Source organism: Lemur catta, chromosome 7, assembly GCF_020740605.2.
Source record: "Lemur catta isolate mLemCat1 chromosome 7, mLemCat1.pri, whole genome shotgun sequence".
NCBI classification, from domain to species: Eukaryota; Metazoa; Chordata; class Mammalia; order Primates; family Lemuridae; genus Lemur; species Lemur catta.
This window is the reverse complement of record NC_059134.1, coordinates 33039849-33066133: the sequence shown is the minus strand read 5'-3', so window position 1 is coordinate 33066133 and position 26285 is coordinate 33039849. Positions and strand designations below refer to the sequence as shown.

The window sequence follows — 26285 nt, the reverse complement described above, 5'->3', positions numbered from 1 at the left end:
CTGAGGCTTTTTTCCTCCGTTACTTTCAGTTTGAGTCTGAGGCTTTTTTCAGCGCTATACAAAGGGACTGAGGCTGTTCCCCATGGCTGGTGAGTCGGGGTCCTTTTCTGACTAAAAGCTAGGGATTTAGGTATTAAAAAACATTTTATTTATTGCTGTGTGACAGGCAGAAATAACAAAAGGGAGGTGAGTCAATAGTGTGCAAAAAAGCTGAATCTTTCTCTGGTTGGTTGTGTAACTTGAATCTCAAGACTTGTCCTCAAGCCACAAAGAAGGTAATTAAATCCTTTCTGTCAGCTCCTGGGAATCAAAGGCAGGGAAAAGACAGACAGAGTAAGTTATTTGTGTGAGAGACAACTCTGGAAGTTTCTAAACACACTTTGTAATCCTCTCTGCTTCCTCTGGATTCCAAAGTTGTCATCCAGATCATAAACCTTCCTCCCAGAAGCAGATCTGAGAGCCTTTGAGTTCTGGCCCCTTTCCCATTCCTTATACTGAGTGACATTCTTCGTCTGTTTAAAGTGATTCCATTTTTCCCCCTTTCTCTCTGGGTCTGGTACTAACCTCTCTGACACAATATTCTGTGGGCTGCAATCTCACTTTTTTAACTTACCTCCATGTGCAGACTTCACTCTCCAATCCATCCTGCACACTCCTTCCAGATCACCTGTCTTATAGACAGAAGCTGATAAGGTGTGAGAGATCCAGTGTTTAGCTATTCAGGGAGCTAGAATTCTAACATGTCACATAACTTTCTTTGGATCCTTTCTCACTTGAAAAGTAAGAGGTTGGACTATACGACAGGTTTCTAAGCCTTATTACATATATGAATAATCTATAGTCATATAAAAAAATCAAATTATTGTCTCCTCCCTGACCCAGAATTACTTAATCTTGAATAGACTGCAGGCATTTATAATCTTTTAAAGATCTGCAGGTAATTCTTATGTAGCTGGCATAAGTTCATGGATTTGTCTACAGATTAGAATTAGTAAGAAAGTTGATCAGTTAGTTAACTCTCAGTTCTCACATTAGGTATTTATTACTATAATTTTCTTACTCAGGAACATAAAATGGCTCCCTGTTGCTTTTTTAAAACTGTTTGAATTTTCCAGACAGGTTTTCTACTGTTCAACATATATTTATCCATTTTTCCATTAATCCCTCTAAAGCATGATTTATGCTTCCTAAAAATGCAGATATTTGCTGTACTTACCTCACTGGTACTTTCTAGTTATTGTGTTTCTGTATTCTTTTGATTCTCCCTGTAGTATAAATCTTTTCAGAGTTTATGTCTCACCTCACAACATTTAACTTAAGCTCCTAAAATTCAGGAGTTGTTTGTTTTCTTTTCTTGTCAACTTCATGATTCTGGTAAAGCATTTGGCTTAGGACAGAAGTTAAATGCATACTCGTGGCTACCTCTTTGGCTAGACAGGCCCATTTTACTGGTTGCTGGATTGGAAACAGGAGGATATCATTAGATAACAGATGTGAGAAATTGCAAGGTATTAGACAAAAAAAAAAAAAAGTAAAGTGGTTCAATAATTATAAACAATTGAGTGTAGTTGGGTCTTGTTAACTAAAGTGCCGGAGGAATAGTATCCTATTCGAGCATTACTTCAATTTGTCTGGGTCCAAAACTGCGGTCTTGAGGAGTTTTGTCCTCTAAAGTATTCTCTCCATTTTTATTATCACTGAAACTCCAATCCAGTGATTATTACAGTGACAACAAATAATCCCTAACAAATTTTTTATGCACCTACTATATGACACCTATTTCATGTACTCTCTCTGAATATTGAAAACTACCCATTTAAGTTTATGCTATTATTGCTATTTTATAATTGAAGAAGATACTTAGTCAAGGAGTCAAAGATTATGAAATTTGCCTTGGGTCAAATATCTACCTACCTACCTAGAGGAGTGGTTCCAGGTTAGCCTGACTCTCAGGATCCTTTTATTACTCCAATTTTCTGCAAAAAATCTTCATATAGCTGCCCTGTCTCTGATCACTCCCAGTTCAGTCCAAACAGTAGTATTCTGCTTATAGTAGGGTTCTTTCTAAAGCTCAACTCTCCCAGCTTCCTGTTTATGTCAGATACCCTGGAGATTTTGTGACTCTGTTCACACTATTCCCTGCCAGGAAACCACGCCCAGCTTCCCCAGGGGACAGGCTTAGACCAGTTCTGGTCTCAGTTCCAAGCCCTCCCTCCTCTGGGCAGCCATCCTCCACCTGAGGCATGCTTCCTTGTGCATACGCCAATTATTTATTATAGTGGTTTGTATTTTAATTATTTGCATATATATCTTTCCACTTGACTGAAAGTTTTGATGTCTAGGAATATCTTTCGAAAGTGGTATCCTCCCACAATAGCAGAGTATCTTTCACAAACAGTTGCTCATTAAATATTACTGAATGAATTGGGGAGTGAGTACACCTTCCCTCTGCTTGAGAACTCCCAATGTGCACTTATGGCCTATTAAAGAAAAGCAATCTTTTGTCAACGGAACAGCAGTCAAACTCTGTAAAATAATTTAAAGAGGTTTATTCTGAGTCAAATCTGACGACCATGACCTGGAGCCACACCCAAGAAGCCTTGAGCAAGTGGACTCACTGTGGCTGAGTTACAGGCTGGTTTTATACATTTCAGGGAGACAGGGATTACTGGTAAAGTCATAAATCAATACATGGAAGGCTACATTGGTTTGGCCCCAAAAGGTGGGCCATCTCGAAGCAGGGGCTTACAGGTTATATGGGTGGGTTTAAAGATTCTTTGATTTGTAATTTGTTAAAGACATGAAGCTTTGTCTAAAGGCTTGGAATGTTAAGATTAGGTGGTCTGATAATCAGAGACAAGCCACCAGACATATATTTGTTGTTTAAATTGAGGACCTGCAGGTTTGTCTTGCAGAGCTTTAGGCCTGTTAATGAGTTACAAAGGATATCTCCAAGAAGAAAGGGGAGAATGATGAGGCATGTCTGACTTCCCTCCTCCTGGCAAGCAATTCAGTTTTAGGATATCCCCTTGGTCAGGAGGGGGTTCCATTCAGTTAGCTGGTGGGAGGGGGGGGAAGCCTTAAGATTTTATTTTATTTCATACTTACTTAGCTTGCTATTGAGTATTCTTCAAGAGTTGGGCCACACCTACATTTTATCCATTTGTTCTTATGATCATTTGACTAATGATTTGGTCGATTAATTATTGAATACTCCCTGAATGCTAGAAGTAGTGCAGGCCTAGTTCATGGCCCTTGGCCTCACAGAGCACAGAATCTCATAGTGGATACAGATAAGTAGGCTGAGAATCACAATTACATGGAATAAAATGCTGGCCTAGGTTCCCTAGCAGCACAGACCTCTGATACTCTATCTAGCCTGGGAGTGTCATGGAGGATTCCTTGACCAAAGTGCCATCTAACCTGAGACCTGAGGATAAACACAGAGCAGTGGCAGGACAGGAGGCAATGAGGGTTGGGGGACTGGTAATATAGAGATCCCTAAGTAGGGGCTTGCTAGAAACTGAAGGAAGAGCATAATGATTAAAATGTAATGAGCAAGGTGGGGACAGTATCTGACGATGAGGCTGAATGAGAAGCCCTGGGTCAGATTAAGCTGAGAGGTTCCATGATCAAATCGGGATATTGGAACACTCACTCTGCTTCCTTGTGAAGAAGAAATTAGAAGAGGGCAAGAGTAGATGTATAAGGTTCTTAGTGTAATCAGAAAAGGAAAGATGTTGGCCTAAATAGAAGTAATGAACAAGCAGAATTGAGAGAAGTGGTCAGATTTTGTAAATATTTAGGAAATAAAATCAATACATTTTGAATTGAGATGGAAAATATGACATAAAGAATGCAGAAGAGGTTTAATGTCACCAGGTTTTGCTGCTTTCTTGTACTTGGAGGTTAGGTATTATTTACTAGTATGTAGAGGAGGGAATAAAGGAGGGATATAAAAAATGATCAGTTCTGCTTGAAAAGTTGATTTCAATGAGTTTGTGGGGTATGGAGGACAGACATCTCATTGTTGGAGGTATGGATGTTAATATCGTGATTCATGTCTGGGCTAAATGTATAAATTTGAGAGTCATTTATTTATTATTTAATCTGATAATTAATGCCATGAGAATGTATAGGTTGTGAAAAGAGGATCTCAGGCCAAATCTCTTCAGTTGTTTTTTTATTATAATTTATTTGTTTTTAATTGACAAGGTTGTATATATTCATCATGCACAATATGATGTTTTAAAATATGTGTACATTTTAAAAGGCCTAAATTGAACTAAATAACATATGCATTACCTCATATTCTTACCTTTCTTTTTGTGGTTAAAACACTTAAAATTTATCCTTTTAAGCAATTTTCAGGAATATCATACATCATTAACTATAATTACCCTGTTCAGTGATTGATCTCTTGAACTTATCCTCCTATCTAATTGAAATTTTGGTTCCTTTGACCCACTTTTCCCCAACCTTCCTATCTGCCCCACTTCCTGGCCCCTGATAACCACCATTCTGCTCTTTTATGAGTTTAACTTTTTTCGATTCTACATGTAGTTGAGATCTTGTGGTATCTGTTTTTTGGTGCCTTTCCCAGCTTATTTCATTTAACATAATGTCCTCCAGGTTTATCCATGGTCTCACAAATGACAGGATTCTTTTCTTTTTTAAAACTCAATAGTATTTCATTGTGTGTATAAATCACATTTTCTTTATCCATTCATCTGTCCACAGACACTTAGGTTAATTCCATATCTTGGCTGCTAAGAATATTGTTGCAATGAAAATGGAAGTGCAGATATCTTTTTGACATACTGATTCAATTTTCTTTGGATGTATACCCAATAGTGGGATTGATGGATCATTGATGGGTGCTGTTTGCAAATATTTAAACTTTGTGTTCCAACATTTGTATGTATATTTTAAGACCAGAGTTTTTGCCACCTCTTCTAAAATACATTTGTGATCTTACCTGCTGGAATTTACTCATCTTTTCTGAGTCCCTTAAGCATATTGTTTGTATTCTCTTAAGTAACTCTTCACCAAGTGTCATGTAATTCAATTTGATAATTTAAGAGGGGGGCTCAGGATTCTGAACCCCTTGATTTTAATCCATAAGAAGCCAAATTTCTTATTCATTGTCTTGACATGTATTCTTTAAAAAATGTCATTTTTTGTCAAAATTACCTTACATCTAGATGGATTGGATAACCATTTTTATAGAGTTAATTGATGAGCTATCCAGCCTTTCCATAGACACCCTGCCCAAATCATATTTGTTGTATTATTGTGACATCTACAGTTCCCTATAGAATATTCCAATTATCCCAAGGAGGAACACATTAACCCAATGTCAAACTAATATACCATACTAGAAGATCAGTCATCAATTCTAAATTTTGATTGAAAACAAGATCTTGAAGATTTAGGGCTCTAGATGCATTCATTGATTTATTCATCAATTCATATATTTAGTAAGCATATTAAATACTTTAAAGCATTTTGAGTACAAAGATGTGGCTATAGGATATGTATAAAAAATGCAAATTTGAACACATAGTGCTTTCACTAAGGAAACCAAATAGAGAGAAAAGGAAAGACCCTGCAATCTAGCAGGAGGAATTTATAGTCTACATAAGAACATGGATTTTCACAGGAACACACATTTTAGGTAGATCCTCACCATCATAGGCCATGAGCAAGAGAAAGAGAAATATGAACACAATGAATGTCCGGGAAATTACTACCAGGCCCAATGCCACAGGAGAAAGATGAGAAGCTATCAAAAACCTTAAGTGGGAATGAATTGTTAAGCACAGCCTGGTGTGAATTTTGTGGGGTAAGAGAATCCTACAGGTAAAACAGAAAAGGCATGTAATTTGCTGGGGAGATGTGATGTGTAGTGTATTCTCGGGGAGTCTTTCACATTACAGAGAGCTACGTCTCAAGTGTCGGCTAAACTCTATAGGTTGTGACCACAGTTGAAGGAGTCTTTTATTTCTGGCAGAGGACGACCACAAAAAAAAAAATCCACTTAAGTTGTTGGAAGCCCTGGGCAAAGATGTCGTCAATGAATTTCTTGATAGCTTGGTGGAAAAAAATGTGCTGAAAGTAAAGGAAGAAGACAAGCAAAAATATCATGGTGCCAAAGCGCAAGACAAGGCCCGGGTTTTGGTATCCTCTCTCAGAGACAAAAAAGAAGAGGCCGTTCAAGTACTTCTGGAAACCTGCCTTCACCTGGAAGGAAAGCCCACCCATATAGAAGGTAAGAATGAATCTGTATAGTAAACATCTCAAATTTCCAAGATTCTATTCAACTCCAAGCCCAGGAAGCATCCTCTGTGATCCCCCTATCCTTCCTTTACTAAAGTACCATTTTCACTAAACCTATTATTGTCCTTTTAGAGGCCACCTTGTCTGTTACGGAATGGGATCCAGTTTCCAATTAGATAAAATGCTGAGTCCTTGTGTATAACCTGTTCATAGAAATAGTTAGTAGAGACTTTGTAGTAAGGGATACCTAAACCTAAGCCTAGATTCTGTCACCTGTGAACTATGTGACTTTGCCCAAGTTCCTTAACCTTCCTAGCTCCCTAGGCATCAGTCTTACCATCTGTGAAATGAGGACAACTAAAGTACTTCCTCACAAAACTATGTAAGGCTAAGAACATAGTAATGCCAGGCATATGCTAACGACTCCCAGGATATCAACTCTTATCCAGAAAGCTTTCATCTGAGCCCCAGACTTATTTAGCTTTAGCTACATATTCAATGTTTCTGCTTGAATGTTCCACTGGCTTCATAAAACTAACATATGTTCCCCCGACCAAGTCTGTTCCACTTTTATCCCCTTTCTATCTCAGTAAACAGAACTAACATCTACCATCACCTCCCACCAGAATGTAATTGGTTTTTCTAACAATGAATAACAGTAATTAGTAGAGTGCCTGGCACAGAGCAGACATCTGATTAATACAGGATAAACAAATGAAGGATCTATATGCAATAAATATTAGCTACTGCACTTATTATGTGGACACTAAGATTTAGACTTTTCCAGTGCTTACCTATTTCTGTGAGTTATAAAAATATGATCAGGAGAACCCCTATAAAATGTATAAAGTTTTCTGACTTTTCAAAATTTTTGACCCAGATTGAATTATGAGTATTATCATTAACGTTCTAGTAATGCCTAAATGCCTAAATGTTCTCAAATCCAAGTGCACCAGTGACAGATTGAATTAGCCATACAGTTTAAGCTGAAATCTGCAGCCCTCAAGTACTAGTGTTTACCAATAATGATAAATGATAATGATATTGTTGTAACTTTACTATATCAAATGACTTTTTCAATAAGCCTTCTCTAGCGGAAAGGAAAGTTTACACCACTAGGAAGCACATGCTAGTATGATAGTTGTCCAAGATTGTAACCTAGGCTGCATTCTTATTAATATTTTAAGTTTGTCCTTTTATAGGTGTTTTGCTTTTTCTCAAACCTGGGATGACATAGGAAAAATCTTGATTTTACAATATCAGAGATGATGCAGCAAATGGGGAATAGGATTTAAGTAATAAAGGCTTCAAAATTATTTTAGCAGCCCCAGAAGTCACAATGAGCATTAAACTCTAAGCTGAAACAAGCTATCTGACCAGCAGAGGCTGTGGCAGGAAGGAGGCAGATGTAGACTCTCTCAGGAGAGGACCAGTGGCTCCCTGGGCTCTATCTGCACTCGAAGTCCCCAGAGTGATCCTAGGACAGTTTAGATGAACTGGCCCAGTAGGCCAGGAAGCTGTGTGGGCTGGGCTATTAGAATAGATGAAGGTCCTGGCCAGGCCAAGGGTATAATTCTGAGGTTTTCCAGCATAGTATGGGACTATGGACTGCGGGATAGGAAGGATACAAGTATTTGTTTGTATGTTTCATTTGACAAATCCTTATTTATACACACATACTGTGTGCCAAGTACTGTTATTTAGTCTGAGAGATAAACACTTGAATCCCAACCTGCCAAGGGAAAAAGCTTTGTCTTACCTTGTACTAGTCTCTTCCCTTTTGTGGCAATTTAAAGGGATTCCTGAGCATTTCATTGGGTAACAGATAAGACTCAGAAATTAAAATTTTTATCTAAACTCCTAATTTCTTCATTTCTTTCTGTTACACTGCCAGGCTAATAAGATCTCTCTTTGAGCAGTGGACTACATTATACTAGCTACTATTTTAGAATGAAATAATCTATTTTCATGCTAATGTTACTATTGGATATAAGGTAGAAAGTCTGTCTAATTCCTCATTTTACCTGAAAATACTGTATGTATACATAGGCACACAATGGTCACTAGCAGATGACTGCTATGTTAAAAAGTTCTCCAAACCTGTAAATAAACAGGAAACTGGAAACTATGTATGAGAAACCATATGCTATGATCAGGAAATATCTCTGGACTCTGGATACCTTCATGTTGGCACAATTTCCCAGAATGGGAAATCACTGTTTAATCTATGAAAAAAATTGCTCAGACAGTCTGGTATCCTTACACACTCTTACAACTTGCTCTATCTGTAGAATGCACACATTATCATACTTTTAAGAAAGACATGTATTTAAAAACATTATTAAAAAACTAATGAAAACAGGTAATTGAAATAGAAAAAGACATTATAAAATATAAAAACTGAAAATCTCACACAATATAATATTACTTTTCTTATTTAAATAAATTAATCAGAGAATGTCTTGGTTGGCTTATATCACTGAACAGAAATAACAGGACTGTCCGTTCCTTTCAGGGCAACAAATGTCATTGTTTAGACCTTGACAAACTTTAATTCTTGTTTCTGAATTCCTTCTTTTTTCGCTTTCAAGGGAGGGCTGTGGAATTTCCTACTCTCTTGCACAATCTCAGTCAAATGAGGTCAAGCAATGTCAAATGATATTACATTTCTCTAGGGGATAAATCAGAATGATTCAGAAACAAACATCTCCAAAACAGAGGTATTATTTCCTTGCATTATAAAGCACTAGTTGAAAAACTTGGCGTTGGTCATTCAGCACTTTGGAGGCAAGATATTCAGAGTTATGTCAGAATTTTTTTTTTTTTAAATTGTCACACTGATGCTGGACACAGTACTTTTTGTTACTAGACAGCATTTCTGCTTTAAATAGCTGACATTACAATTTGATGAGGGATAATTGAAGCTGAATAATTCAGGATATAGTTCTGAAAAAATAATACCTGGATGGTATAGGATTCAAGATTTTGTTAAGTGTCTGTATCTGTATGTGTTGCGTGGGTTAGGAGGAAACTGTCACTCCAAATCCGGTTGTTGTACTATCCAGTATTATAGCCACTAGCCACATGTGGCTATTAAGAACTTGAATTGTGGCTAGTAACACATATTGAAGTGACGATATTTTGGATGTATTATTTTAAATAAAATATATTACTAAAATTAATACCACCTGTTTATTTTTACTTCTTTAATGTCAACATTATAAAATTTAATATTGCATGTGAAACACATTATATTTCTAATAGATGGCATTCTGATAAATATTTACTCAATATACTCTTGCTCAGAAACAGTGGAAAGTCCACATGGATGGGTGAGTACCCTAGATTAGTACCATTGGAAAAGTCAAACTGTTTTGACTTTTGGGGCCAGATCTCACTCCAAGTTATCAAGGTATTTTCCCCAGAATAATCAGAATCTATTATTGCATTTCTGGGTGAATCTGCTTTCTCTACCAGAGACTTCTCTCTTCTTTTCCAGTAACAATGCATCTCCTTACATAAGGAGTTAGATCCAACTATAACCTCTAGGTGCAAAAATGTCTTCTTTCCAAGAATTCCCTCTTTCTCAAACTTCTGAGGTGATAAATTGGGTCACCAAGGCAGAAATCACAATTAATATAATGTGATATATCCTGCAGCTCCTCCAGCAATCAAGGCTGAACCAGCTGAGTCAGCAGAATCTATAGATACCCTCAAGCTTTGCCCTCATGAAGACTTCCTGAGACTAAGTAAAGAACGGGCGGAAGAGGTACTGTGTTCTATGCATGAGATAGCGAAGAGAGAAATAATTGCTTTCACTAAATGCAGGATTTCTTAAAGCACTAAGTAATTCAGGGTGAAGACTATGGTAACATTTTTCACAGATGCTTCCAGCAAGGAGGAGATCATGGGGCTCTAGGCAGATTCTAGTTCTCTTGAAACACCATGATGAAATGCAAACACCTTTTGTTCTTCATTTTTTTGTTCATATATGTATTTAGGATTTATGACAATTTCAATTGTAGCCGTAGAATCAAAACATTTGTAAGATAACATGGCTGAATAGTAGCTGTTTGTATATAGTTGAAAGGCCTAGACATGAAGCATATTTTAAAAATATAATTAAAGCATGAAACTGATTGAATTAGTATATTTAAAATAGTGTCAAAATAATAATTCTACCAAAGGTGTATTCATAATTGCTAGAGCCAATGACAAATATTTCTTGGTTTTTATGAAATTTGATCTGAACCTTGAATGCTAAGAAAGACTTCACTAGGTAGAGAAGAAAGGGGAGAAGGATGGGTAGGAGTTATTCTATTAATAGTTTCTCAAGATTCTTGAGTTACCCTTCCAAATATAGCCTGGTCCTTGCTCTGGGCTGTTGGGAGAGAGGAAGACAGGGTCTTCTCGTAGAGGTTGGGGGAGAGGGTAGCTGTACGAGGCTTTAATAAAGCAACACTGCTGGGCATATGGAGCTTCAAAATAGAAACGGGCATAATCAAATTCACTGCATATCCACCTCCTGCAGATCTATCCCATAAAGGAGAAAAAGGATCGCACTCGCCTGGCTCTCATCATATGCAATACAGAGTTTGACCATCTTGCGCCGAGGCATGGGGCTGACCACGACATCGTGGGGATGAAGGGGCTGCTTGAAGGCCTGGGCTACAGTGTGAATGTAAAGGAGAAACTCACAGCCAGGGTAAGGGCCCCCTGCCCACTCCAAACTCACACGCATTCAACACACATCCCTCCAATAACTAGTCAGCTTTAGAAAACCTCAAGTGCTTTAACATCCTCAGTATTTGTGTGTGTGTTGGCAAAATGAAGGTATTATCTACACCTCTTTTGAGCTCCAACCATCCCAATTCCAAACTGGACAAAATGTGATTGGCGTGTGTTTTCACAATTCTTGTCGAGTTCCAAAGTGAGGTGATTGGGAGTCAGCCCCGAGATTCCCCAGACAACTCGAGCAGTGACTGTTAAGCAGAAGTGCACTCATAATACAAATATTGAGTCCTGAACTTGGTGTCAGGAGCCTTTCCTGCCACCTGGGATAGGCATTTCCGTGAGACGGGAATTTCCCAGCTCACACTGATCTACGTTAGAGTGCAGAGGGACAATCCAAATATAAGCAAAACAGACAATTTCAGAGATTGTGAGTGTGCGTGTGTCTATGTAAGCTTGATAAGAAAGTCAAAATAAGTGAACAGAAAAGAAAAAAGGAAATAAGAGAGAATTGGGGTTGGGGAACACCTTTGAGGGGGTGGTCCAGGGAAGCCTCTGTGAGGAGATACTGCGAGAGGTGAGTTGTGACTACCAGAAGTAGATAGTTCTGGAAAGATGTGAGTAAAAGGCCTTCCAAGTAGGGGAAGCTACATGTGAAACGGCTGAACTTAAAAGGAAACTGGCACGTGAGAGGCACAAAAAGACCGGTGTGGCTAACCTGAGGATGGAGTAGGGTCAGGCCAGAGGTTGGATTTATTCTAAGCACAGTGGGATGGGTTGAGAAGGAAAGTGGTATGATGCTTTTATTACACATGGTGATTGTTAGATAAGGACAGAAAAGATATAGCTCAAAAGGCAAAAAAGTAACCCAAATGACATATAAGCATAGACAGTATATGGAGAAGACAGTTTCTGGTATGTCAGCAGCAGCGGGAGAAGGTTGGACCCACTGCCTAGTAAGAAGGAAAAGACAACAGCTGTCTTCACTGAGTCAGCACTAGGTGAAGGCACCATGACAGAAGCTTACATGCGTTTCTTGTGCTGCTCGTGGTAAGTCTAGGAGGTCAGATAGCTGCAATGCTTGCTCTATTGAAGTGAGACATTGGTCTTCCCCAGGGTATGGAGTCAGTGCTGCGGGAATTTGCTGCCCGACCAGAGCACAAGTCCTCGGACAGCACCTTCGTGGTGCTCATGTCTCATGGCATCCTGGATGGAATCTGTGGAACGAGGCACAGTGAGGCAACGTCAGATGTGCTGCCTTATGACACCGTCTTCCAGATATTCAACAACCGCAACTGCGTCAGTCTGAAGGACAAACCCAAGGTCATCATTGTCCAGGCCTGCAGAGGTGGTGAGTTCTCAGATGGAAAATCCAACAGTTATGAAGGAGTTTGCAGAGAACTTTGATGCATGGCTTATATCTAGGGGAAACAGTCTTAACCCACCCAGTGCAAATCCACTGCACTGAATGATGAGGAAACTCTGTCTACGGGGCTGGTATCATGAGGATTGCCTGGTCAGCTGAGAAATGTCTATACAATTTAATCCAGGGGAAGTAGTGAAGGAGATCATCAGAATGCCTAAATCAAAGTTAAACAGAAATAATTACTTTTGACAGTTAGGCCATCATGTAATATAATAGCAGCACCTTTTTTCCATGTAATTATTGAAAGGGAATGACTATGGGGATCAGAGGACTTGGGTCACTGCTCTCAATTTTTCTTTCCTTCCTTTTTTTTTTTTTCTGACATCCAAAAGGTCATGGCTCCTAGGAACTCTATTTATTTATTTATTTATTTGCTTATTTAATTATTTATTTATTTTTGAGACAGTGTCTCCTTCTGTTGCCTTGAGTAGAGTGCTGTGGCATCAGCCTAGCTCACAGTAACTTCCAACTCCTGGGCTCAAGCGATCCTCCTGCCTCAGCCTCCTAAGTAGCTGGAATTACAGGTGCCTGCCATGATGCCTGGCTAATTTTTTTAATTTTAGTAGAGACGTGGTCTCACTCTTGCTCAGGCTGGTCTGAAACTCTGGAGCTCAAGCAATCCTCCCACCCCAGCCTCCAAGAGTGCTAGGATTACAGGCATTAGCCACCTCGCCCGGCCTGGGAGCTCTCTTTAAATAAAAAGCAGAAATAATGTAGTTAAGAACTGGTAACTATAGGATGATGTCACTATTCATTGGCACATTACTCAATGGCATTAGAGAGAAGGCAAAGTGGTCTTGTATGTGTGTATGAAACTATTAATGGTTAAAATGAACATTCAAAAAGAACAAGGTGGGCAACTGTGATAGTCACACTGAGGGAGGCTTAGTGGTGTGTAGCAAGTTCATATCTCCACAGCAAACCGTGGGGAAGTGTGGGTCAGAGACTCTCCAGAAGCCTTGGCAGCCAGCTCCTCACAGTCACCTGAGAACCCAGTGGCAGTCAGCTCCATACAGTCACCTGAGAACCCAGTGGCAGCCAGCTTCTCACAGTCACTGGAGAACCTGGAGGAAGATGCTGTTTGCAAGGCCCACGTGGAGAAGGACTTCATTGCTTTCTGCTCCTCCACCCCACGTATGTGACTTTTAGTGGCATCAGGGATTTTGGGGCCTAAGGCCACCTTTGAATGACTCTGGAAAATCAAGATAGGCCCTATCTCTCAATGGTCTGACAGAAATTTTGGGTTCTGGCAATGTATTTTACATTATCTTTACTGTAAGGACAGATTCTTCTCCCCACACACACACTTTTAAAAATGGTACTTTTATTTTAAGTATTAAACTTTGCAGTCAAATGCATACCAAATATCAGAGCAACTCAGTAAAAGGAATCTCGTTCACCAAACACCATTTAAACATAAATGATTGGTTCAGTTTTTTTATTAATTCCATTTAACATTTTTAGTAGAGATTTTGTGGCTCCACAAACTGGCTGCCCGTTGTCAAGTTATCAACTCCAAGCCCTTTCCCCCATATTTCCCATCTGGTTCTACATTCAGGGATGCCATTTCATGCCCCAGTAGGAACGTGGATGCCCTTTGAAAGAAATAGAAAATGATACTGTGGGACTGATTAGGTCCAAAACAGGGAACAGTGGTTCCATTTCACCTCTAGGTAATCATCCTGAGGAGCCTTACATTTGACTGTTTCTAATTTGCAAATTCTTAATTTATTTAATTCTTATAATTTATTTAAGCCTCCTTATTGAGGTATAATTGACATACATAAAACTGTACATATTTAAATTATATAACTTATTAAGTTTGGGGATAAATATATGCCCTTTAAACCATCATCACAATCTGTCGTAAACGTATCCCTTCCCTCCAAAAGATTCCTCCAGTTCTCTGTTGATTAACATTATTGTGTGTATGTGTGTGAGATAAGAACACTAAACATGAGATCTACCCTCTTAGAGAATATTTAATTATACAATACAGTATTGTTAACTATTGGCCCTATGCTGTACAGTAAATTTCTATGATGTATTCATCTTCTACAGCTGAAAATTTAGTTCTTTCATCCATTTTGTTGTTCATATTGTTGAAGACAGCATGGTGTAACCTGTAAACCACCTTGGATCCAGTGGCCATTTTTGGTCACTTACTCACTGTGTGAACATGGGAAAGTTCCTTCATCTGTTTGAGCTTTTATTCTTTCATCTGTAAAGTGGGATAATTACAGTTATGTCAAAGCTAAGAGAATGAACAAAAGGCACACAGTACAATGTCAGCTCCAAGTATCCAGATGAAATCACTATGCAATCTCTTGCAATTCTGACATGCTGCCCTTTTAGTTCAACCTCTGCCAGCATTTTTGTTTTCTCTCTATAGCAAATGAGTTAATGTCAGGTTATAAGTTCTTACCCTTAAATCTGTTATTATACTTTCTGAGCTATGCTTTCCTTTTTACAAAAGTCCAAAAAACAAAAACAAAAAATAGTGAAGACCATAACCCATGGCACACCACTCTCTATCATTGTAGATAATGTGTCCTGGAGGGACATCACAAGTGGCTCCCTCTTCATCACACAGCTCATCACATACTTCCGGAAATACTCTTGGTGCTGTCACCTACAGGAAGTATTTCGGAAGGTAAGCTTCTCTTTCCGCTACTAGTCATTCATTTATTTGCTCTGGAAGAATTTATCATTATTCACATTTCAAGTGAGTTTGTCACGCAAGCAAAAGTAGAGTGGTAGCTGGTATATGTCATTTAGGTGTTGAAATCTGGTTTAGAAAAAGATGTCAATATATCCCAGCAGGAGACCAAAACGATATAAACTATAAAGTTGTATGTTATGGGCTGTAAGTTCTTAAAATTCAAAACACAGAAAGTATTTTGAATTAATTTTCATTGCTTGATGTATTAAATAAATATGGATTGGGTGGTCTGCCATATAATGGGTCCTATCCTGGTGACAGGGGGGTAAATGGGGCACGAGTACATATGCCTACTCACACGTTTTGAGCAATGTGAACACTAAAAAAGTGAGTCAATAAACAAATGTGTGATCACAGTTTGGGATAGGATCCATAAAAACATGTGAAAGAAAATTAAAATAATACATTCTTTGAATGGAATGGTCCAAAAGGGAAGACTTCATACTCCTTCCCCAACTTGGTACATTCCTTATTCCTGCTCCTCCTCCTTGTATATTTTTCTTCATAGCTCTCCCAGCACTCGGTCAGTTTTATTTTATTTATGCATCTGATTTTTTACCTGTATTTACTCACTAAAATGCAAGCTTCAGGAAGACAGGGATCTACTCAACATCTCAACATGCCTGGCACATAGCAGATATTCAGTTAATATCCATTAAATAAATAGATACATGAATGAATGGATACATGACTTCTCCTTTTTTAGAGAATCAAGATTGATGTTAAGAACATGGGAAAGTGTAATTGTTTTTAAATTCAAAATTGTAGAGAACAGTTATACTATGTTGGGAAAAAAGAAATATTCCTTTGGTAGATTAGAGAAGATTCCTTGGTAACATGAGTCAGGTTTCTTGTGAATAGAGATCTAAGATGTTAAGTTATTCACATGAATAGAAATTAGATATTATAGTTTCAAGGGTGTTTCTAGACAAAGACTAGAAACACTGGATTTAGGGTAAGTGGGATCTCATTGATCAGTCCACGCAAAAGACTTCAGAGATCAGCTTGGTGGTGGGGATATGAAAGAGTCAATGTTCAGGCCTTAAAGACAAGATCCTGGGAATTAGGTCTCCCTAAATTGAGCAGTCAGCCTTGGTGGGGGTTGAACATGGGAGATCTTCCTTATATAGTTCTCATGACCAGATCCAAGGGATACTTGATTGTCAGATCTATAGGTCAGAAATGGAAAATAGAGGAAATAGAGATTGAAAGGCCTTGGATTAGGCATGAGATGTTTATTTTGAGTTAAAAAAAAATACCTTCTGGCATGGAGTGTCCATTCAAAGAACCTGGTAGCCCTGGTTGAGAATTAGAATACCCATGGGCTTGTTCCATCAACTCCAGGTGCACCCCTCATTCCTGGCATTTCCTGGTTCATGGGACATGATGTTTTCTTTGACTTCAAAAGACCCATATGTCATCTAGAGCATCTTTTTCTTTTTAGGTACAGCAATCATTTGAAACACCAAGTGTTCGAGCCCAGATGCCCACCATTGAACGACTATCCATGACAAGATATTTCTACCTGTTTCCTGGAAATTGAAGATAGTAAGTATGGAGAGTTGCTGTGGGTGGGTGAAATAAATGGGAGAGTAATGCTGGTGGTGAGGTCCAATACCAATGGCAGCTGACTGCTTGGATGGTGAAATTAGTGTTCTTCATTGGTTTAGTTTATTGATTTTTTGATATTTTTTATTCTACTTATATGAATTTGGATTTCTCCAACTGTGTAGTAAATTTTTAAGCACTTAGTCAATCAAAGAGGTAAGGAAATCCAAGGCAGGCTGTGATAAACAATGAAAGATCATGGTAGTAGTTATTGAAATAGAAATGTACTCAGGCCTCCATTATTGCTTATATTGATTATCTCTCACTCTGTCTCTGTCTCTGTCTCTTTCTCTCTCTCATTCTCTCTCTTTCTCTTTCTCTCTTTCTCTCTCTCTCTCTCACACACACACACACACACACACACAGAGAGTTACCAAACATTGCATCACACCCTGAGGGGAAAAAAGCAGAATAAACAGAGATGCTAACTATGGAGAAAGTAGGACTTTGGCCCTTTGAGTGCAGATGTCACATGACTAACACTGAGCTACCATTACCAGACAATATAAAAAATACCTTGGACTGCAACGTTTATATTGAGGTAGGCTCTGATTCTCAGACCATCCTGAGACCATTCTCACAGTGTACATCACGGAGTCTGCTGTTTACACCCTCAGTTACTGCTCAGAAAGTCCTTCAGGCTCCCATGTTAACACTTAACCATTTTCAGATTTGGTCAAAATATTTTAGAATGGGTACGTTGAGCTTAGACCCAAAGACTACTTTTTTCAATGGTAACTACTTTATATTATACTATGTAATAAGCATATTATTAATCACCTTCGCAGAAATACATTTAACATTGTGTTTTATATCAAATAATAAAATTTATCTGAATATCTCAAATATTTACTCACACAAAATTTTACTCTTGGTTTCTGACAATTTAATTGCAAAACTGCATAGATATTTCCCTCAACAGCTTCCAGTTGGTGCCTAATTCATCCAATAAGACCACATTTGGACATTGAAATATTTGTTTGACTAATATTTATCCACACTTACCATGCACTAGGTTCTGTGCTAGATGCTTGGAATATACCAGTGAACAAAATAAAAGGATTCCTTACCTTCAGAAAGCTTATATTCAAATGAATAGAGACAGACTCTAAATACACAAACAGGTAAATATAACATAGGTCAGAAAGTAAACAAATGGGCAGAGTAGGGAGTGAACTAGAGAACTGAACCACGTGATGTGGTTCTTATGCAGGAAAAGTGTCCCAGCACAGAATAAAGCAATTGCAAAGGCCCTGGGGCAGAAATGTGCTAAACATGTTTAAAGAACTGCAATGAGACATTGTGAGTGAATGAGAACTGCAGTGGGGAAACTGACAGAGACAAATTTCAATGAAATGGGGACACAGCTGATCCCATGGGCCTTGGTGATAACATGGTAAATCTTTTAAAAGTTTCATCTGGAGTAAGTTAAGAAATGCTTTAAGTGCTTTTGAACAGAGAAGTAAAATACTCTAACTTAGGTTTTACAAAGATTATCCTGAGTACGTTTTGGTGAATAGCCTACATAGGTCATAAATGGAAGTAAAGGGAAACAACAACAGCTCATGGAAGAGGATGAAAGAAAAATCATGATGAGAGATGGAAGAAGGCTGCAAGGAATATCTATCATGACCTTCTATTTTTTCTCTTCCCTGCAGGAAACCACAGGCAGCCCAGCCCTCATTTATAAACTTCAGGAAGCACCTTTGCCAGTACATTGTACAACACATGCGTTTAACCTTTTATTTTCTGATAAGAAGTCTGCTGTTCTTATCTTTTTTCCTCTGACTACAGGGTGCCTTTTGCTCTGGCTATTTTAAAAGTTTCTCATCACTGGATTTAAGGAAGTTAATTACGATATGTCTTGTATAGTTTTCTTAATTTTGCTTGTGCTTGGGGTTCATTGAGATTCTTGGATCTCTGTGTTTACAGTTTTCATCAACTTTTTTTAAAACAAACCATGTTTAAACTACTTATTATTTTTTTTCAACAAAGGTGTGTTCCATTTGTGAACCTACATGAAGGTGTGTGTTTCTCATTTGTACTCTTTTCTATACGTGTGTTAAGCTGGGATAAAATTTCCAAAAATTATGTCAAGAGAAATTCTTGGGCAGTAAGATTATAGCTCATTTGTTTTCTTTCTATTTTCCTATAGTAAACTAGTGAATGTTATAAAAATAAATGAAGGATTTTTTTTTTTTAAAAACTACTTTTAATTTTATTCAGTATATTTTTTATTTCAGGCATTGCTTTCAATTCTAATACTCTGAATTAGATCTTTCCAATATATTCTACTTCCCTGCTTAACATGTGTGATTTACCTTCTGTAATTTATGGATAGAGTTTAATAACTATTGTGCTGGCTTTATCTATTAATTCTATCCTGTGCATTTTTTCAGGGTCAGTGTCAATTGATTAATTTTTCTTCTCATATGTATTGTATTTTCTTGTTTCTTTTTATACCTGGCAATTTTGTATTGGATGCCAGCCACTACTAATTTTACCTTCTTTGGGGACAGATATTTTTGTATTTCTACATATATCCTTGAGCAGTTAATTTATGTGGAAATAATTTAATCCTTTTGGTTTCATTTTTAAGATTGTTTTAGGCAGGACCAGAGAAGCTTTTAGTCTACAGTTAATTTCACCTCACCTATGAAGCAATCTCTTTCTTTGTACCCTACCCATGTGCCTAATGTTTCATAAATTATGTTTCTACTCTGCCCTGATGGCACTATTCCTGGCTCAGCCTGAGCTCCCCTTATTGTTCCTTGTAATTCTTATGGCTGTTTTTTTTTTCCTGGTCTCTTGTGTTTACCTCATAAGTATGCATGATAAGTACTTAGCTGAAGATTTGAGGGAACTTTATGTTTCCAGATATTCTCTCTCTCTCTCTCTCTCTCTCTCTCTCTCTTTCTCTCTGGCACTTACCCCTGCAAATTCTAGCCATCTTTTCATATTCATATTACCAGCATATTACCAGCTCCTTCTTCTAACCTCAGACAAGCACTAGACTCAGTCCAGATTCTTGTTCAATGCACTACAGCCTGGAATATCTCTCTAAGCAATAAACTGAAACAATTCTAGGGCTCACCTAGTTTTTTTCTCAACTGTCAGAGATAAATATCCTTCATTGTTTGGTGTGCAGTATCATGAAAATGGTAGTTTTGTATTTTTTTCTGTGTTTTTTTGTTTTGTTTTGTTTGGGATGTTTTGTGAAGAATGGTGGATCATGTCCCTGTTACTCCACATTGGCTAGAAGTAGGAGTCTTTTGCTCTTTTCAATATTCAATTGAATAGTATGCTGAGAGTCCTTCTATACCATGTCAATAGATATAGCCTTTACCCTATAAAGATCCAGGATCTAGTGAAAAACCTTTAAAAGTATGTTCAGATGTGTCTTTTAAGCAATAAAAGTCTTCTGTTATTCTCAAATAAGGATTTGAGAATGAGAAATGGAGGTTATAGAGCAAAGTATGGATTTGCTATTTATTCATAATGTACATAATTGCATAATATTATACATGCAAAATTTACATACATTTGAGGCAGTTTAATAAAAGTGGGAATGGAGAAACTGGAAGTGATAAAAGTTGAAGCCAATTTTTAAAAGTTACACAAAATTGCCTTGGCATGTTGGCTATATTAATTTGAGTTTTACTGAATGCAAAGTCTTAGTCAAAAACTTGTATGGGAAAGATTTTGGAAGGTGATTCAGCCATCTTCCCTTACTCGCTCTATTCCTCAAAAATTGCCTTATTTCTCTTCTACATTTTGAAATATAGAACATCTTAAGAGTGCTAGAAAAATTTACCTAGGTTAGACTGCCATGATCAAAGTTAGAATCATGTCTGTAGCATAAGACAGGTGGTGCTCATCCTCAGTTTGGAGATGTATTCTGTCAAGTTAATTTGAAGATCTGGTTCAGATAAAGAATATGATGGGTTTTCTTTTTCAGAGTTGGGATAGTAAGTGGTTAAGAGAGTGAATCTTAGAATCTTTCTGCCTAAATTCAAAACTGGGCTCTTTCATACTAGCTATGTGAACTCAGACCTGCTACTTAATTCCTGTATATTTCATTTTCCTTACTTGTTAATTGGAGATGACATGACTACTATCTCATGGAATTATTGTGAAGATTAAATGATTTAAAGTATGTATAACACTTAGAAAAATACTTACATAGTAAGCATGTAAAAATATCTGGCTATGCTTATTTTGTTAGCTGCAAAGTAGTTAATTTCTCCTAGATAAACCTGTTAATACTTTAATGCTACCGTGATTATTTTATTGTCATCTGCTATATACCTAATTAACTTAGATTTATATAGAGAAAGATCATTACCATAATAACTATTCAACAATAATCCCAGGAAGACTTTGTGATTAACACAGATGGAGCCAAGTTCTTTCCAAATAATATATGCTCTCATCTGAACCTTTATAACTTTGGGCAGTATTATCTGTGAAAGTATTCACATAAAATGCTATCTAATAGTCACAAATAATCATTCCCTTAAGCACATTATAAAAGAGCAAAATGCTTTATTTTCTTCTTAAATTTTATAGTAACTTTATTAAAAATAAGAAAGAAAATATTGTCTAATTTGAGTCTTCTTGTTTAGCACTATATGAAAAATGGTTTCTATGTAGTGTCTTGAGGCTAAACTAAAATGCAAACATTTTAAGGTCTAGGAATGATCATGGTTCAGAGATAATGATGATCAAAGACCTAGCAGTCTCTTAAATTCTGTTGCAGTATTTTCTGAAATGTCTTTCTGCTGCTGTTGAATCTAAAACCAGTAACTGGAAAGAAACATATTTCCTATGTGTTTAATATACATGACGAAAAAAATTAAAATGCACCATGAGGCATTTATTGCTTTAGAAATCTGCTCCTCAAAATTAAAATTAATCATATAGAAACAAATAAAAATTTAACTATTTTAATGTATGTTCTTAGAGAAAGAAACTAGAACACCAACCTTCAAGGATTTTTTTAGGTATTCTAAATTTTTACAGACATGCTGATAGCAATTATTTTAACTTATAGAGACCCTTAGGTCACCCTTAGGTGACCCTATCTTTTTAAACAATTTAACAGAGGCATTACTTGGATAGCTTTATTTTAATGCATACTTTTACTCACTATTTATGAATCTTTTATAGCATATCCTTTGACATTTGGCATAATCCCTATTAGGACTTTTTATTACCATGCTCTTGAATTTTACCACTCAATAGACATAAATGTATATTTTGATTAACACTTTGATTGTTTTCATATACAGTAATATTATAGGATTGAATGCATTTGGAGATCTCTTTCAGAAATTCTAATGGTAACTATGTAGATTCTCAGTCAGGGTATCTTGCTGGCTCCTAGATTTCTTAGCACATACAATCCTTTAATTAGATATTGTGGTTTGATGTTAACATCCATTATTTATCTTAGTATGGCAAAAACGTTTGTAAGTGTACAAGCAAAGCCATAATCAACAAAGAAAAATTCACTCAATTTCACTGAAGAAAATTAGATAATTGTAAAATTTATAAAATATCGTATTAAAAGAATAAAAACAAATAGTGATAACATATTTATACCAAAATATTACACTGAAAAAGGTGAATGCAGGTTAAAAGTACAGAACTTTAACAAAGCAATGAAAAGGAAAATTCCCATAATTTTGAAATGTCTTAAAAATGAATGTGTAATTCCAGATAAATAAATAAACATATTCAATTAATGTAAAGAGAAATTCAAATCAATTTTAGAATAGCAGCAACTCTAGAAGTAACATCAAAATTATTTTTACCATTTAAGTCCTTACCATGTACCAAGCATTGTGCTAAATTAAACTAGCAGGTATAGAAGGTGAGTTTTATTGTAGACTGCTTTATTAGATGAGGAAATAGGGACATAAAAAGACAACTAAATTTTCCAAATTTACTTAGCGTTAGTTCACAATTTTAGCACTGAACAACTGTAATAAACAGGTTCTTAAACCACTTTGCTAAGGAAACATAATTTAGCACAATGATGAGATGTCTTTTAAAAAATTTTTTCTTACACATTAGCAAAGAATAAAGAATTAATAGTGCTCAAAAGTGGCAAAAATATATTGAAATAGACTTTCTTTTACACCATCAGGTGGAACTGTAAAGTGGTAAAAACTTTTAGAGATCAATTTAAAGAAAATAAATCAAAAGTCTTAAAGTGTGGTTTCAATGATCAAATGACTATATTATTTATACTCTAAAATTATAATCAGAAATTTTCATAGATTAATTGAAATTGTATTTATTACATCATTGCTGATTAAATAAAAACATTAAAAACCAAATAAACTTTAAAAATTAGAAATCCATTAAGTATAATTTTATGGGATAACCATACAATGAATGCTGTTAATCTATTCAAATTTATGTTTTAGAAAGAAAAATTTAACATCATGGAAAAGTTTTAATATGTTTTTAACAGAACATTAATTACAAAATGTAAACTGAATTATACACCTATACACACATGACATATATGTATGGTGAATAAACTGGAAGACACCTTCAAATTTAATTGTGGTTATCTTTGAAATGTGGCATTATGAACAAGTTTTACTTTTATTCTGCCTTTTATTTATCTGCCAAGTTTTCAAATAGAAAAATTTCTTTAAGAAAAGAAATGTTATTTTTAAAATTCCTAAAGAAGTTGTACCAAATAAGATTCATCTAAATCATTAAACTAGTATTTAAATTTTAAAATTACACATATTCATTTATGTCAAGGTAATTATTAGAATAAAGAAACTTTTTACTCTTTGTCATAACTTATTTAACCCTGTTTTTTTTTTTAAATTCAACTTCCTCAAAACATTACAAGAGATGTAATGACATCAGTGTTAGTGAACCATGCTTCCAAGACATTGCATCTCACAGGTCTCTCAAAGAAAAGCGAGGCTTGCTTACGCCTATGTGTGTCTCCAACTTAGTTCGTGAGAATAAATTTCTAGATGACGGACATATCAGAATTTCTAAACTTTGTTTGCATGTTATCAATAAATAAAATCATTTGCACTAAGTAAATCAGTTTCCTCAAATTTCTAGTTGTTTGGCCCTTACCCCCAAAACTTCTTGTGTCCTTTCTTCCTTGAAGTATTCCTAGGGTGTAGTCAGCAGTTTATAACAAAAAGGTATGGACTCAGTTTAAACAATAAATACAATGTTGTTTTTTCCATTTGCTTTGAGGATTTATAATAGATGTTTTAAATCAGCTGGGCGTGTCTGGGGTATTTTACAGTTTGACAACAATTGAGAAGCACTGCTTTTGAATGAGCATCATAATGCTGACTAGGAGATGGCGCTAAGAGAAGTTCAAATTATTGACTCCTCAGTTCTCTTTTTCTTCCTTTCTGTTTCTATTTCAGTGAATCAGAGAGACAATCTAATACTACGTGCAAAGAGAGAAGACTTCTCTTGGCTCCAGAACAATCTAGTATTTTGTGACACTTCCTTAATCCTGCTGTATTTGAAGAAACATTCTAATGCTGTAGCTCAGAAACTATGGAATTTGGCTCAGTCATGAAACAGAGCCTAGTGTATGGTTGGAGAGTTGGGTAGTTGAGATCACAGATGGAAAATATTATAGTTTTGAAGTGGTTTCCTAGAGATTTTGTGAATCTGAGCCTGTACTTTGAATCTTGTCTTGCTCACCTCTGTTTCCTTCTTGGAGACATTTTGTCATTATATTTCCTTCTTGGTTAGCCCAGAAGGTTTTACACGAGATACTGTATTTGCTGTGTGTTTAAAGGTTTTTAATGTATCGATTCTTTGGGGGGAAAAATCATTTAAGGACACCATTTGCTATAATACATTTGGATAGCATTATTCTTAAAATACCTTCATACTAATTGGATGATTCTAACAACTATGTAAAGTAAATAGTGCAGTAGTAGCTACCAGTTACAGGAAAATTTCAAAAATCTAGGTGAGAGCATACAGTTTGTCAAAGGATGTGGTAAAAGGCTTCATCTAGGAGGAGGTCAGATGTTTTATGGTGCCATGTGAAGAATATTAGCTTGAGGTTTTGCTCCAATGTCTCTCTCTCTCTCTCACCAAGATGATCTAGTTATCCCTATAAAAATTATGCTGCACACCTACAATGGGTGAATTTTATGAGATATAAATTTCACTTCAATACACCTGTTTTAAAAAAAAAACTGTTCATTATGTCCTTGGGTATTTTTTTAGGTGTATTTGTGTTTGAGAAGGAAGAATACATTAGTTTAGAGAATAGAAATTGACAACTTATTTATGCCCTGATTCCAGAAAAAGGAGAGAAATACTTACGGCTAGAGATGTGTTATAGATCCATTTGTGTTGCTCCCTGCTTTTTACCCAGAGCAAAGCTTTCTCTGCAAGGACATCCTGCCTTCCAGTGCAAATTAGGTGCTCACACTGCTGCATGCCACTAAGAGTAAAAACTGTTGATTTATACCTATTTTGAGCAGCGGTAGCAGCTATTTTATTCAATACCAAGCCCCACAGTCAATCATATATACTGAAAGTGAAGCCTATATAACTCATTGAGATACAGTATGAGCCAACTCCTTGTAAGCTGCCAGAGCTTACAAACAACTAAATGGCTGTCATTTTGAATGGCCCTATATCATAAATGTATATTTTACTTTCATATAGAGGCAATCTAGTTACTTTGCATTTTAAAAAAATTATAATAGTGGAGAATGGAGGACCTTTTTGAAGTCTCCAATTTAAAGGTGGAAGCATACAGATTTTAGGGAAAAAGAGCACATTTAAGAAAACATGGGAAGAAATTCCATATTAGTAGAGGAAAAAGGAGGAGAAGGAGGAGAAGGAGGAGAAGGAGGTCATCTGATGGGCAGCCAATTGAATTGAAATTCTGTTTAATTCAATAACTACAGCCTACATTTTTTTCTAAGTTAAAGATATATAAAATCATTAAAAAGATTTTGTGCAAATTATCAAGGAAATTGTAGACTATTAAAGTATCTGACTCTACCAACTAATCCTTATTGAGCTCTTATTCTATATCATTAGGTATTGTACATGCTGCGAACATGTCAGAAATCTAACGTAGGTCTCTGCCATTTTGTAAAATCTTGGTGGGAGCTCAGTTAGTCAAAATCTGTTGAAAAAGTTGGACAATCCAAGGTTTTCTAAATGGCTAAGGATGGAAGACCTAAAGCTATATAGGACTCAGGGTAGAAAATCACTACAGATTAGAGATTAAATACAAGCTTCACAAATATGTAGTTTAAGCCAATTCTTAAAAGATAGGCTATATTTGTATAGGAAGACAGAAGCTACAAGATTGATTGGCTAGAAGATCTTTAAAGTAAGAAAGGTCAATCTATGTTTGAGGTACTGTAATCATTCACTTAAATTTTGCGTGAAACTCATGTCATATACCATTTATTGATACCTATAATTTGCTATTGCAATAACTAGCGTTACTCGTAGTTTTTCTTACAATCTTTAAGACTA

At 36.4% G+C, this 26285-nt stretch overlaps 1 protein-coding gene and 1 long non-coding RNA gene across 7 annotated transcripts; one reads left to right on the top strand and one right to left on the bottom strand.

Annotated features, from left to right (window-relative positions):
* LOC123641867 (caspase-13-like) lies at positions 1–26285 on the top strand. 4 transcript variants are annotated; one of them, XR_006736353.1, is made up of 10 exons: positions 1–89; positions 6014–6271; positions 9939–10048; positions 10811–10984; positions 12127–12361; positions 13355–13570; positions 14980–15089; positions 16603–16706; positions 18425–18790; positions 24188–26285. XR_006736353.1 is itself a non-coding variant. In XM_045556802.1 (9 exons), the coding sequence occupies exons 1-8, from the start codon at positions 83–85 to the stop codon at positions 16699–16701; spliced, it is 1209 nt and encodes a 402-aa protein (XP_045412758.1). In that variant the 5' UTR covers positions 1–82; the 3' UTR covers positions 16702–16706; positions 24188–26285. The 4 variants fall into 4 exon arrangements, 3 of the variants coding, with proteins under 3 accessions (XP_045412758.1, XP_045412757.1, XP_045412759.1); XM_045556802.1 differs by lacking the exon at positions 18425–18790; XM_045556801.1 differs by lacking the exon at positions 24188–26285 and having other exon boundaries at positions 18425–21350.
* LOC123641868 lies at positions 128–2047 on the bottom strand. 3 transcript variants are annotated; one of them, XR_006736354.1, is made up of 3 exons: positions 1915–2047; positions 1217–1455; positions 128–300 (listed from the first exon to the last, which is right to left on the bottom strand). It is a non-coding gene; the product is annotated as an uncharacterized LOC123641868 (long non-coding RNA). The 3 variants fall into 3 exon arrangements; XR_006736356.1 differs by lacking the exon at positions 128–300 and adding an exon at positions 619–685; XR_006736355.1 differs by lacking the exon at positions 128–300 and adding an exon at positions 619–671.

Excerpts from the sequence above, each read along its gene's own strand:
- LOC123641867 (XM_045556802.1), top strand. Across the intron at positions 13,571-14,979 it reads TTTCTGCTCCTCCACCCCAC|ATAATGTGTCCTGGAGGGAC; the intron begins GTATGTGACTTT and ends CTATCATTGTAG. Across the intron at positions 15,090-16,602 it reads TACAGGAAGTATTTCGGAAG|GTACAGCAATCATTTGAAAC; the intron begins GTAAGCTTCTCT and ends TTTTCTTTTTAG.